The sequence below is a fragment of the Oryx dammah genome, unplaced genomic scaffold, assembly GCF_014754425.2.
Source record: "Oryx dammah isolate SB20612 unplaced genomic scaffold, SCBI_Odam_1.1 HiC_scaffold_17, whole genome shotgun sequence".
NCBI lineage: Eukaryota > Metazoa > Chordata > Mammalia > Artiodactyla > Bovidae > Oryx > Oryx dammah.
Window position 1 is genome coordinate 44653756 of NW_024070201.1, and position 14710 is coordinate 44668465.

Here is a 14710-nt window from a genome sequence, read left to right on the forward strand (position 1 = left end):
GGTCTAAGCTACCATCATCTCTCACACCATCCACATCACTGCTCTCCCTGATTCCACCCTTCTAATAGCCTGTTTTCTATATGCTGGTCAGAGTGATCCTTCCCATTTGCAACTCAGTTATTATCACCCCTCTGCTTCAAACTTTCTGATGGCTTCCCATCTTTCTCTCAGTAAAAATGGCAGTGGCTTCTAGGGCCTCAATCAGCATGACATCACTTCTCTGATCTCAGCTACTATTAGGCTGATGCAAAAGTAACTGAAGTTTTTGTACTGTTGAAATCTGCCATTTGATATTGGAATACAATTCTTAAATAAATGTGGTTATATTACACATTTTAAACGTGCATTTCTCACTTTACTTTTTTTTTTACGAATAATTTATTACTTTCTGTGTATTTTATGTTTATTTTAGACTAGGGAAATGACGGGAGACAAGAAGCAAATCTGCGCAATTTTCTTGAGTTCAAAACAGGTCGTAAAGCAGCAGAAATAACTTGCAACATCAACAACAAATTTGGCCTAGGAACTGCTAACGAATATATAATGCAGTGGTGGTTCAAGAAGTTTTGCAAAGGAGATGAGGCCCTTCAAGATGAGGAACACTGGCTGGCCATCAGAAGTTGACAATGACCAACTGAGAGGACCATCAAAGTTGACTCTCTTACAACTACATGAGAAGTTGCTCAAGAACTCAACGTCAACCATTCTATGGTCATTTAGCATTTGAAGCAAATTGGAAAAGTGAAAAAGCTTGATAAGTGGATGCCTCATGAGCTGTACAAAGATAAAAAAAAAAACCATCCTTTTTGAGTATCGTCTTCTCTTATTCTACACAACAACAACAAACCATTTCTCAATCAGACTGTGACGTGCAATGAAAAGTGGATTTTATATGACAACCAGCACTGACCAGCTCAGTGGCTGGACCGAGAAGATGCTCCAAAGCACTTCCCAAAGCCAAGCTTGCACCATAAAAAGGTCATGGTCACTGTTTGGTGGCCTGTTGCCCACCTGATCCACTTTTTTGCTTTCTGAATCGCAGCAAAATCAGTACATCTGAGATGTATGCTCAGCAAATCAATGAGATGCACCAACAACTGCAATGCCTGAAGCCAGTACTGGTCAACAGAAAGGCCCCATTCTTCTCCATGACAACACCCAACAGCATGCCACACAACCAGTGCTTCAAGTGTTGAATGAATTCGTCTATGAAGTTTTGCCTCATCCGCTATGTTCACCTGACCTCTTGCCAACAGACTACCACTTCTTTAAGTAACTCAACAACTTTTTGCAGGAAAACACTTCTACAACCAGCAGGAGGCAGAAAATGCTTTCCAAGAGTTTGTTGAATCTCAAAGCACGGATTTTTACTCTACAGGAATAGTCAAACTTACATGTTATTGGCAAAAATGTGGTGATTGTAATGGTTTCTACTTTGATTAATAAAGATGTGTTTGAGCCTAGTTAAAATGATTTAAAATTTATGGTCCAAAACTGCAATTACATTTGCACATAATACTTTCCTAACCTAATACTTTCCTCTTCCTGGCCAACTCCACCACAGTCCCACTGCCCCCGGCTAAAACCTAAACATACCAAGCATGCACCTGCCTCAGGACCTTTCCACCTGCTATTCTGCTGCCTGGAATGCTCTTCCTCCTGATATGTGCACATCTTGCTCCCACATCTCTGGATTTTACTCATACATCAGTTTCTCAGTGATGCTATTTTAGTTCCCACACCTATTCTCTTTCCATGCTTTATTTTTCTCCTTAGCACTATCAGTAGCTAACATACTCTGTAATTAGCTTATTTACATAGTGTTTTCCTCTAGTCAACCTGTAAATTTCATAAGGCAAGCTTTTTATATTGTTTGATTCCCTAGTGTATGTACAATACTGTATGAAGGTACCTAGGTGTGTACAATACCTCGAATAGAGCTTTGTACTTGGGAGAGGTTCAATAAACGTTTGATGAGTAAGTGAATGGCATTTCTAATCATAATCTCTGCAATCAACCTTCATCCTGCCTCCAGAGTCATCTCATCAGGGGACAAATCCGCTCACCTCAGTTTTCAGCTTAAAACTCTTCAGTTGGTCTGCAGTGCTACAGCTAATGCAAACTGAAACGTCTTCAGTAGCCAGGCATATCCTCTAAATGTGATAAGCAAAGTTTACGTGTGTGGCACAGGGGAGGTGGGGTGGATAGGAAAAGTGGGAAAGTGTAGGACCTGCCTAAGGGCATTCATTTCATTTAAAGAACTGTACTGGCCTCTTGGCAGCCCCTGTATACAGAATAAACCACCATCTCCACAGCATGGCTTGGTAGGCACTAGGCTTGCCATGCTTGCTCCCTTCACGGCCCTATAACATCAGAGAAAACAGACTGTGCATATCCTCAAGCTGAAGGACTGCAATGCAACTGAACACACTGCTTTCTCATTATTAAATAAACAGGCAAGGAAACAAGATGTTACTGTTGGCACAGTCTGAAATTTTATCTGAAATCCAGATGTTTGAACCAGATGACTACACTTGCTAAAGGCAGTTTTTACAACTAGATGAGGTAATTACACTTGAGTTTCAGGGTGACACACTTGGGGATCTGAATGGGTAATCACCCGTGCAGTGATTCTCATCTGTTAGGACCTTAACTCAGTAAGGAAGAACATCACCACCAACATCAGCTTTTTTTCCCATGAGAACCAGGAAGACTTGAGAAGTGCACCCACAGAACTTGCCCCATCCTCAAATCTCTGAACTACTTTGCTGAGAATGGATCCTTTGGGCTCATCACTCTAAACTACTTCCTTCAAGATACCTGCATCAGAGTACTCCAGCCCAAGTCCTCTGTGGGACTTTGACAATGGCAAACAAGGACTTCCATGATTTGACAACTACTGTTTACTAGAGCAGGCTCAACTCTCAACATTCCCAACACACGCTTCACTCACTATTACCAAAGACCCATTCTCTCTCATCTATAATGTTTGTAAATTTCTCAAATGGCTTTCTCCCCTACACATTCCAGGCAAAGTGCTCCACCCAAGAATCAACTTCTCCAGGAGTTCTCTATAGACCCACTGAATAATTACTTCTCTCTTTTCCCACACTGTATCCAGTACATGTCTCCCTTGTGATCTTTATTAATTGTAATTATTGCTTTATCTCAGTTCCATAGGGGCGGTAATTATGTCTAATGTATTTTCGAATCAGTGATGCCCAATCTAGTACCTGGCACTTTGTGTTAGTTGCTCAGTCATGTCCAACACTTTGCAACTCTATGGACTGTAGCCTGTCAGGCTCCTCTGTCCATGGGATTCTCCAGGCAAGAATACTGGAGGGGTTGCCATTTCCTTCTCCAGGGGATCTTCCTGACCTAGGGACAGAACCCAGCTCTTCTGCATTGCAGGCAGATTCCTTGCCATCTGAGCCACCAGGAAAGCCCACCTGCCACTTACGAGGCACTCAATGGATGTTTTTTTTTAATTTAATTATAATTAGAAGACTGATCAGATCATGTGGCTACAGTCCTAGGGGAAGATTGAACAGGGGGAAGGAAAAAGAGATTCAAGTTACATAACAATTTTTTTTCATACCTCACATAAATAAAGGCACTTTGCATGGAAAGAATGTTACAAAGAATTTCTATTTCTTGAAGGACTCCTAACATTTTAAAAGGCAGTCTAGTGGGATGGACTGAGTATAGACAGACAACCTGAGTACACGGCTCCTTCTATAAGCTAATTTGACAGAATATTTATCATCCAACTAATGCAAATTGGTAAGAAATACATTGAGTCTCAAAATATATATTTATACCTGCTAGAGAATAAGCACATAAAATTCGCATAACAGAAAACATAAACTGGTTTAAAATATTAAAAACATTCAATATTACCAACAAAAAAATTCAAGTTGAAACAACCACCAGGTAAGCACTCAAAACGTGTTGAATTAGCCACCTTTTGTCTCATTATACCTCCTAATGGTAGTATACTGACTGTTGACATGTAGCAGTGCTAACTGGCCTAGATATGCTGGAAAGCAATTGGAATCCATCGGTGATGATTAATTATTAAGAAATTTTCTTAAAAGATAGTGGGATACTATAGATACAAAATATTATTTATAGAAAGGAAAAGTCAGATGCTAGAAATAACCCCAAAGAAAGGTTAAGGAAAAAAAGAGTTATCTACCTTTTAGAATATATGTATATATTCATCACAATAAGTACATGATAATGATTGTTCATCACTGAAAAATTATAAAAATAGTAGTAACAATGGCTAATATTTACTGAGCACTTACTATGTGCCTGGTACTATGGTAAGTATTTCACATGTATTAAGAGATAGATACTAACGTAGGGTTGCTATATTTAGCAAATAAAAATGTAAGATGCCCAATTTGATTTGAATCTCAGATAAACAATGGATACTTGCTATTTATATGAAATTCACATTTGAATTTGAATAATTTTGAATAATTTGAATACCTTGGCATCCTGTATTTTGCTTGGATAATAGCACGCCACTTTATTCATGAGAAGACTAGAGGGACTGAATAACTTTACAGGGTCATAGCGCTAATAAGTGGTGATAAAATCCTAAGTTTACAAAAAAGTAAAATAGTAAATTTTATCTATGAATGATTATAGGCTTACCTCATTTTGTTGTGCTTCTCTTTATTGCACTTCACAGACATTGCATTATTTAAAAAATAAATTGAAGGTTTGTGTCAACCTCACATCAAGCAAGCCTATCAGCCCATTTTTCCAACAACACTTGCTCACTTCATGTCTCTCTGTCATATTTTGATAATTCTCCCAATATTTCATACTTTTTCATTATTATTATATTTGTTTCGGTGATCTTTGAGGTTACTACTGCAAAAAGTATGACTCACTGGAGGCTCAGAAGATGGTTAGCATCTTTTAGCAATGAAGTATTTTTAAATTATGTACTTTTTAAAGACATAGTGCTATTGTACACTGAAGAAATCACAGAATGGTGTAAACATAACTTTTACAGGTACTGAGAAACCAAAAAATTCATTTTACTGTACTGATCTGGAATCAAACCCACAACATTCAGTTCAGTCGCTCAGTCGTGCCCGACTCTTTGTGACCCCCATGGACTGCAGCACACCAGGCTTCCCTGTCCATCACCAACTCCCGGAGCCTACTCAAACTCATATCCACCGAGTCAATGATGCCATCCAACCATCTCATTCTCTGTCATCTCCTTTTCCTCCTGCCTTCAATCTTTCCCAGCATCAGTCTTTTCCAGTGATCAGTTCTTCCCATCAGGTGGCCCAAGTTTTGGAGCTTCAGCATCAGTCCTTCCAATGAATATTCAGGACTGATTTTCTTTAGGATGGACTGGTTGGATCTCCTTGCAGTCCAAGGGACTCTCAAGAGTCTTCTCCAATGCCACAGTTCAAAAGCATCAATTCTTTGGCACTCAGCTTTCTTTAGAGTCCAATTCTCACATCCATACATGACTACTGGAAAAACCATAGCTTTGACTAGAGGGACCTTTGTTGGTAAAGTAATATCTCTGCTTTTTAATATGCTGTCTAGGTTGGTCAGAGCTTTTCTTCCAAGGAGCAAACGTCTTTTAATTTCATGGCAGCAGTCACTATTTGCAGTGATTTTGGAGCCCTCCAAAATAAAGTCTCTCCCTGTTTCCATTGTTTTCTCATCTATTTGCCATGAAGGGATGGGACCGGATGCCATGATCTTAGTTTTCCGAATGTTGAGCTTTAAGCCAACTTTTTCACTCTCCTCTTTCATCAAGAGGCTCTTTAGTTCTTCTTTACTTTCTGCCATAAGAGTGGTGTCATCTGCATATCTGAGGTTATTGATATTTCTCCCAGCAATCTTGATTCCAGCTTGTGCTTCTTCCAGCCTGGCATTTCGCATGATGTACTCTGTATAGAAGGTAAATAAGCAGGGTGACAATATAGCCTTGACGTACTCCTTTCCTGATATGGAACCAGTCTATTGTTCCGTGTCCAGTTCTAGCTGTTGCTTCTTGATTTACACACAGGAGGTATGGTCAGGTGTAGGTCTCAGGAGGCAGGTCAGGTGGTCTGGTATTCCCATCTCTTTAAGAATTTCCCACAGTTTATTATGATCCACACAGTCAAAGGTTTTGGCGTAGTCAATAAAGCAAAAGTAGACTTTTTCTGGAACTCTCTTGCTTTTTCGATGATCCAGCAGCTGAGGGGAATCACAGACAGGTGATACTACCACCACCAAATCCATTTACTGAGCATCCACTTGAGCACTTACTCTGGGTGCTGTGCTGTAACAGCCCTCCGCTCCCATTTTATACACGGATCGAATCCGGGTCTCCTGCACTGCAGGAAGATTACTTACCAACAGAACCACCAGGGAAGTCCCAAACAATGTGAAGAATTAAATATTTTGCTCAAGGTCATAAAACTAGTAAGGGCAGGACCAGATTCTGATTCCAAAGTTCTTGCTTATTCCACTTCGTCATCTTGATTTCCTGGGTGAGATTTTTTTTCTTTCGAATGCAGTTCTATCAGTGTTGGTATAAACGTTGTTGTGTGATAAAAGTACATGCACGAGGAATATTTCAAGACTTGCAGAACCTAGTTGTTGGAGTTTGCCTTGGTTTAAAGCCATACTTTGAGCCAGCCCAACGAAACACTTGAAGCGATAAACATTTATGGCTCAAATGTGATTTCATTTAGAAAGCAGAAAAACAGACTCCAGAGTTGTCTTTTGGAAAGTGAGACTGCTCTCCCACTGGTGCCTCTCATTAAGCTCCTCCCTTTCCCTGGAACTTGTTAGTTTCCTCAAGTAAGTCACTTAGGAAGGGATTCTGATATATATATTTTAAAGCCAACCATATGAGAAAGTCCACATACACACACAAACACGAAAGTGCCAGTATGCTTTTACGGTGAAAGCAATGCCCATGTTCTATACATAACAGGGAATGTTAGGGTGATTTCCCTTAGGTGTCAGCTTAAGTTTTCCTTGAAAGTTTAGCCTACATAAAAAGTTTGTGCTTTGATTGTTTATTCTGAAAGAGGTGGCTGGCCACAAGGCTGCCTATGATGCTTTTACCAGAATTTGCTTTTGTTTTTCCCTCTTGAAAATTACCTCATGACTAAAGCACTCACTGATCCATGTAGAGGAATCCCACGGAGATGAAAACACACTTGTTTAAATAAAATATTTATGAAGAAGCCCTAAAATGTCACTGAAGTAAATGCAAATTAAATCTTCACAGATTGTGCATCCAATATGCCACTCATTCCTTATACGACTCTCCAGTTCCTGATTGCAATTAACATTAATTTTTAAAAATTAATCCCATTGTGCATAATCACACCAATATCTATTCATAAAAATTCAGTGTTTTAAGGCTGATTTTTCTCTTGACTTTCTTTGAAAATCTGAATTAAGGTTACTGTTTAATCTCAGTGATTATTTTGGAAATTTTTCCTTATGAACTATATTTAATTATTATTTTACATGTACATCTTTTAATAAGTTACTTCACTCTAAATAAATGTAAGGTGACATTAACGACAGTTCCACTTCCTGGCCTTTTTATAATTTGGACATGATTTTCTCAATTTGTTCTTTTTTTCCCCTACACTGACTGAATATAATGGATTCTCATGATATTTTTAAAGAGTACTCAAAATAAAAATTGGGGGCAATATTGTCAAAAGAAATTTAAGAATCAGTTAGCCGATTTGGGTGGTAACTGTAAAAGGTAACAAAGTGCCTGCCTTGATACCATCTTTCCTGATTTTGCAAAAAAGAAATATGAGTTGAGCTGAGAAGGGTTGCTGCTGCTGCTAAGTCGCTTCAGTCGTGTCCGACTCTGTGCAACCCCATAGACGGCAGCCCAACAGGCTCCACCGTCCCTGGGATTCTCCAGGCAAGAACACTGGAGTGGGTTGCCATTTCCTTCTCCAATGCATGAAAGTGAAAAGTGAAAGTGAAGTCGCTCAGTCATGTCCAACTCTTCATGACCCCATGGACTGCAGCCTACCAGGCTCCTCCATCCATGGGATTTTCCAGGCAAGAGTACTTGAGTGGGTTGCCATTTCCTTCTCCACGAGAAGGGTTAGGTGGGTTCATTCTTCACTTATTGGTCTCACTCAACAGTTATCTTCCACCTGGTGCACATTAGAACCAACTGAAGAACATATATAAAAATATACCAATACTAGGTCCCACCACCAGAGATTCCAACTTAATTGGTCAGGATAGAGCTCAGTCATTGATAGTTTCTTTATTGTTGTTTGTTTGTTAGAGCTCCCTAAGTGTTTCTAACATGCAACTAAGGTTGAAAATCAATCTAGAAAACCAGTCCAGAAAAAAGCATCTCCTAACTAGGGTTAACATCCACCTAGAAAGAGAGATCATCAGTGATGTGCCATAAAGATCTACTTCACACCCTGATCAGGTGAACAATCTCTGGTGTTAGTCGCTCAGTTGTGTGCGACTCTGTGACCCCATGGACTGTAGCCCACCAGGCTCCTGTGTCCATGGAATTCTCCAGGCAAGAGTCCTAGAGTGGGTAGTCATTCCCTTTTCCAGGGGATCTTCCCAACCCAGGGACTGAACCTGGGTCTAAATGCAGGCAGATTCTTAACCCTCTGAGCCAACAGGGAAGCCCCCAAACATTCTCAAGTTCACCAGAAAAAAAAAAAAACCCTAGAAATACAAAGCTGGAATATCAATGGAAAACTAGTATCATGAATGAAAGAATTCATGACCAAGATACTGAGTGATGTCCATCAACAGATGAATGGATAAAGAAGATGTGGTGTACACACACACACACACACACACACACACAGAGACAGAAATACTACTCAGCCAGGAAAAAGAATGAAATAATGCCATTTGCCACAACATGGAGGGACCTAGAGAATATTACACTAAGTAAAGTAAGTCAGAAAGACAAACATCATAAGATCTGATATCACACATAAGACAAATATCACTTATATGTGGAATTATTTTTTAGAAATTCTAAAAAGATACAAATGAACTTATTTACAAAACAGAAACTGACTCACAGACTCACACAGAAAACAAACTTATGTTAACTAAAGAGGGAGGAATAAATTAGGAGTTGGGATGAACAGAGACACACTATTATATGTAAAAATAAATAAACACAAGGACCTACTATATAGCCCAAGGAACTATAATCAATATAATAACTAAAATAGAAAAAAATTGGAAAAGAAGATGTGTGTGTGTGTATAAAACTGAATTACTTTGATATACACCTAAAACTAACTTAACACTGTAAATCAACTACACTTTAATTTTAAAAAGTACAAGTAAAAATACTGAGCAAACAAAATCTTTATAACTGCATAGAACTTAACTTACAATTAGAGATTAAATCCATTATAGAAAAACAGAACAGAGATAAGACATTTAAATGAAAAAAATAACCTAGGAAATTTTCATTGACAGTAACTCCCAGATACTTAGAATATGTGATGTGTTTACCTAGAAGCTACGCAGACTTAGACTTGACTCTCTGTTTCTTACAAAGGAACCCATGGCCCTGGGCTAGTTTGGCTCTCTGCGCTTCAATTTATTCACGTATACAATCTCTTTTAGCAATGACTCTCAAACTTTAATGTGCCTATGAATTACCTGAGGATCCTGTTAAGACACAGATTTACATCAGTAGGTCTGGAGGGGAGCCTGAAAGTCTGCATTTCTAACAAGCTCCCAGATGCTGCTGATGCTGCTGGTACACAGCTGAACACTTTGAGCAGCAAGGTCTTAGAAGATGTTATGAGCATTAAATGAAATGACCTACATAAAGTGCTTGGCACAGATGTGCTTGGCATCCTTCAGAAGAACAGACTTACAAAGAAAATTATAAAACATGGTTAAAACCTAGAAATGACTTGATTCAATCCTCTTTTCTTTTCCAGATGTGGAAACAACAGGATGAGAAAAGTTACAATCACTACCCCCAACAGCCAAATGGAGAAGAGATGAATTCTTCTTTGACTGAAGTAAGTATAATCAAGATCAATGAGTGGAAGTTAAACAGAGCTTTTCATTCCATGCAAGAAAAGACCTTTTAGTAATAACTGCTCTCCTACAATCAACTGGCCCTCTTGAGGAGATAAGAGTGAAGTCCTCGGTTACAAAATATGAGCACTGACCAGTTGATAACATCAAAGAAGACTTTCATGCCTCAGGTCACTGTGCAACTAACTAAAAGATATTGCATATATAATAGGTACAAAAAATCTTTAGTAAACAAAAAATTTTAATAAAATAAAAACTTCCTTATTTTCCTTCCAACTCTGCTCCTCCTAAAGTCTTGCAAGTAAATGGAGCTGCTTAGGTCAAAAAGCCTTGGTGTCATCCTTAACTCCTCTTCTTTCACTTCTCACATCCATTCCATCAACAAATCTGAGCACTGTATCTTCAAACTGTGCCCACTATCCCCTTTGTCTGGATTACTAGAATAGCCTGCTAGCAAATTTCCCTATCTTTTACCCTCGATCTTCAACAGTATTTTCTCAACACAGCAGCCAAAGGGTTGCCACTTCTCTATTCAATCCCTTCTCATTCAGAGTAAAAACCAAAGCTGTTATAATGGTTTAGAAGATCCTACATGAGCTTCCCCCTCCATTAACCATTAATCGTATTTCCTGTCATTCTTTATCTTATTCGCTCTGTGCCAGCTACCCATGAACTCAACTATTCCTTAAATAACATCAAGGACACTTCTATCTCAGGACCTTTGCACTTCCTCGTCTCTCTGCTGTGAAGGCTATTTGCTGAAATTCACAAGTTAATGCCTGGCATTGCCAATATATGAAAACATAATGACACCTAACAGGATTCTAATTTGCTCTTCATGGAAAAATGCTCACCCTCAGCTTAAAGACCCACACTTTACTTTCCATAGTTGGTACAGATGAAGGACTGGATGAGGCACTCAAGTTTCAATTTATGACTTAGCCCTTTTTTTTTTTTTCCAAAAAAAAAAATCACATTTTCACTAAATTCTCTCTTAACACCAAGTTAGGGAAGACTAGGGTTGTACTCCCACATCAGAGCACTGCAGTCACCTGGGCAAAGAGTAACCTTTCTGATGGCCCACTGGTCTGTGACCCAGGCTTATCCCACCTCTGGAAAAATGAAAAAACATACTACATGCAGTGTCATTCTGCTATCCCCAGGGAATTATATCTCCTTTCTCCTTTCAAAGCCAAAGTTCCTCAGTTGAGCTTGAGAAAACCTAATTACCACTAGGTAGCCAGGGACAGACAATGGGCAGAAAAAGCTGAAACATGGCATTCAAGTGGGCTCCTTTACAGAAAAGGAAGTCACGCACTTAGACGACCTGCTCTAGGGACCCACGTACCAGCACTGCTGCTGTACGTAGTTGCTCTGGTTCCCACTACACAGCAGCATAGGTACCATTCACAGCTTTGGGCAGTGCAGCTACTCCAACCACTCAGCATTAAGGCTCAGAAATGAAAGGAACTCTTGACTTGGACAACCAAACAGCTTTAAAGGGATGGAGATAAATGCATTTGATGTAAGAATTAATGTGGGTAAAGAGAGAAAGGTAGGGAGTGAAGAGAGATTCTGGCCTGAGCTGAAAGGCCCTGGAAGAGAGGGTGTACCTTGGATAGGGGCTTCAGTCTCAGTTCCTCTGATCTTGCGCTCACAGTCCCCCTCCCCAGCCTACCTCATGAACAGGCTACTTCCTGACCATAAACCAAAGATCCAGAGGGTTACCAGGCTACCTCAAAACTGCTGTACCCTAGTTTAAGGTAACAGGGCAGTGCTTTCAGGAACTCAAAGAATAGTATGGCATACTCTATATCACTGGCTATTTCTCAGCCAAGGACTCAGACGTGACTTTTGTAAGGGCTTCTGAGTGCAGGGGCTGAGGAAAAAACCTAAGAACATGGGATCTAGCTTATAGATTAAAAGGAGCAGAGGCACAAAACTCAGACAAAAAGGTGTGGCATGTTAAACATTCAACTCAGCGAGAAGCCTCATCCATCTTTGGTAAGCCCACAGAGGACTGCTTATGCGTGCTAACGTCGGGGACCCCCGGCACAGGCACAGGCAAAGAATCGACACGTTTCAACACTTTGCTTTGGATGAAGCAAGTAAGATAATTTCCTTGTTTCTCCTGCTAAGGAAAGAAGTTTTCCCGCAATGAGGACATCATCCCAGGCACCCTCTTCATGAATGAAGTGCTGTCATCTCCTGTCTGCAGTCTGGGTAGCACATTCAGTCCAGCAAGGAGCCACACAAAAGCTGGGCATTAAACCTCTGCGGAAATAATATGAAATCAACAGCCTTTCTTGACTTAATTCTCCACTTTGAAGTAACACATTAGTGACCATCCCATACACTTAATATAAGCACAGGCCAAGGGAAACAATAATCTATTTTTTTGTTTCTTGTTTTTTTTTTTTTTTTAAAGCCTTTGAGTAGAAAAAAATCTGATATAAACTTTTAATAGATAACTTCTCTTCATCCCACAGACCTATCTTGGATATATTATTAAGGAAATGCTATTTAAGTCAGGCTCAGGGTAGACTTCTTTATGAATCAAATAATTCTCTAACTTACCCTTGGGTAAATGGATTTTTATGTAATGGATTGGCTTAAAATGAGGAAAATTCATACTAGATAATTTGCACACCAATAGCTCATTTCAAGTATTTTATACACAGGAATATTAGGGACCATTTTCTTATTCCATTTTTAACACCTAACTACATTATACTTTTTTTTTTTTAGTACTGAGGTCGAGAGACTATTTGAGAAAATGACTCCTCAAGGTGAGAAGAATCTCAAGTAAATAGTTGGAATGTGTTTTCCAATAACCGGCAGTGGATGAGAAGATGCGAGAGACCCAGGACCCTTGGGGAAAAGCCAACGGCTCCAACTAAAACTTCCTCTTCCAACCTTAATTGGTCAAAGGCCAAAATAAATGAACTTTCCAAAGTTAGGAGCTTCGAAACTTTCATTAAGAATAACAGTAGGTGCACCTACAAGCCCCTCGACCTCCGTGTGTCTGGCAGCGGGAGCTGGGCGAGCCGGGAGCCCAGGCCCAGGCCGCCTCCACGCGGAGACCTGGAGGGAACGGGTTCAGGCCCGGCTGCCCGGGACCTGGAGCTCCCAGCCCCCGGCCCAGCGCCGGCTCCCGCCCCGCCCTTCTTACCCCAGACTGAGGAAAGGAAATAGACGCTCCATGGGGAGGGTGAGAGGCGCCAGGTGGGATTCAGCCACAGCCCGGGGCCGTCCCCAACTCCCAACTTCCCAGAGTTTCCTCTGGCCTCGTCCCCCTTCCCTAGACTCGCGAGGCCGCCGCGGCCTCTCCTCGCCCGGAGCGCAGAGCCGGGGAAGTGGCGCGCGGGGTTCCGAGCTCGGGAGCCGTCCCCAGGAGCCCCGGTGACCGAGCGCAGGTGACGGGCGTGGTCCCTCCAACCCCGCAACAACCCACCCGGACTCGGCCTCCACGCAGCAGCCTCCGCCGGGGTTCCCCCCCGGGTCCAGCATCAGGCCACGGTGCGCTGGTTCCCGGTCCCCTCCCCTAGCTGGGTGGTCACCCGCCCTCCTCCCTCCAGTCCGCCTCGCTCCCCTGCTTCAGGCCCTGGCGCGGCCCCAACTCCCAGCCCAGGGCCCTGGGGTCGCGCCGGGCAGCGGCGGCGGCACTCACCTGGGTCGCGGAGCCGGGGTCTGGTGCGGTCCCGCAGGTGGTAGATGAAATCCTGGCAGCTGTCGTGCTCCAGGGCCCCGCGGGCACACAGCTCGGCCAGCAGCTGCAGCGCCTGGTGACAGAGCGCGTCCCTGGCCCCGGGCATCGCCCCCCCGCATCCTCGGACCGAGCAGGGCAGGCGGGCGCGGGAGACAACCCTCCGCCTGCCAGCTCAGAGCCGCCGCCTCCGGGCCGTCCGCGATCGCCGCCAGGGATCCGCGGAGAAACCGCCCGAGCCCCAGCCCCAGTCGGTCCGGCCTCCCACCGGTTGCATGCAGCTCTCGGCCAGCCGGTCGGTCGGGCTTTCTCTCTCTCCCGCCTGGCCCCTCCGTCCCTCCCTCGGCACCGAGGAGAGGCGGCGCCGCACAGCCCAGCGCGCCTCTCTCCTAGCGCTCCGCCCGCCACTCGCGGCCGCCGGGGGGCGGGGCGGGTCAGGGGTGCGTGCCGCGGGGTAGGATCCGGACGGCCCCGGCCTGGGCGCCTGCGAGGGGCGGGGGCGCTCGCGGGCTCCTAGAGGAGCGCGGGACTCGGTTCGGGACCTCGTGCTCAGAGCGACCGCGCCCAGGTTTGGAGCTTGTAAGCGAGTGCGCGCGCCGTCCCGAGGCAAACCCACACCCTCTCCCATCGCCCCTCGCCGCGGGAGTCCAAAGCACGTTCCTGGATGCTTTGCGCGAAAAGGTTAAGTGTGAACCACACCTGCCCCATCTGGAGAATGGAGTCCCGGCTTTGAACTTGAAAACCGCCGTCTGGGCATAAACCATGGGCCTAAGGATGCTAGACGCCCAAATGCGGGGTTTGGGGCCGAGATTCACCAACAAAGGCGAGATTTCTTAAGCGCAGGACCTTTTCGGACCACTTTGGTGAATCCAAAAAGGTGAAGGCTCTCAAATCAGAAATAAGGGGAAATAAATGGCTCCTGAGAAAGACGCTGGGACT

The 14710-nt window shown here is 42.9% G+C and overlaps 1 protein-coding gene across 2 annotated transcripts in view; it reads right to left on the reverse strand.

Annotated features, from left to right (window-relative positions):
* SYT9 (synaptotagmin 9) overlaps positions 1–13919 on the reverse strand; it is a 212123-nt gene extending 198204 nt beyond the window's left edge. Inside the window, exon 1 of one of the 2 annotated variants that reach the window (XM_040258469.1) lies at positions 13736–13880. In XM_040258469.1, the coding sequence (XP_040114403.1) occupies positions 13736–13880 (145 nt within the window). Of the gene's footprint in view, positions 1–13735 lie in introns of both variants that reach the window. The other variant, XM_040258470.1, reaches the window with a different exon arrangement.
* Positions 13920–14710: the final 791 nt, after the last annotated feature.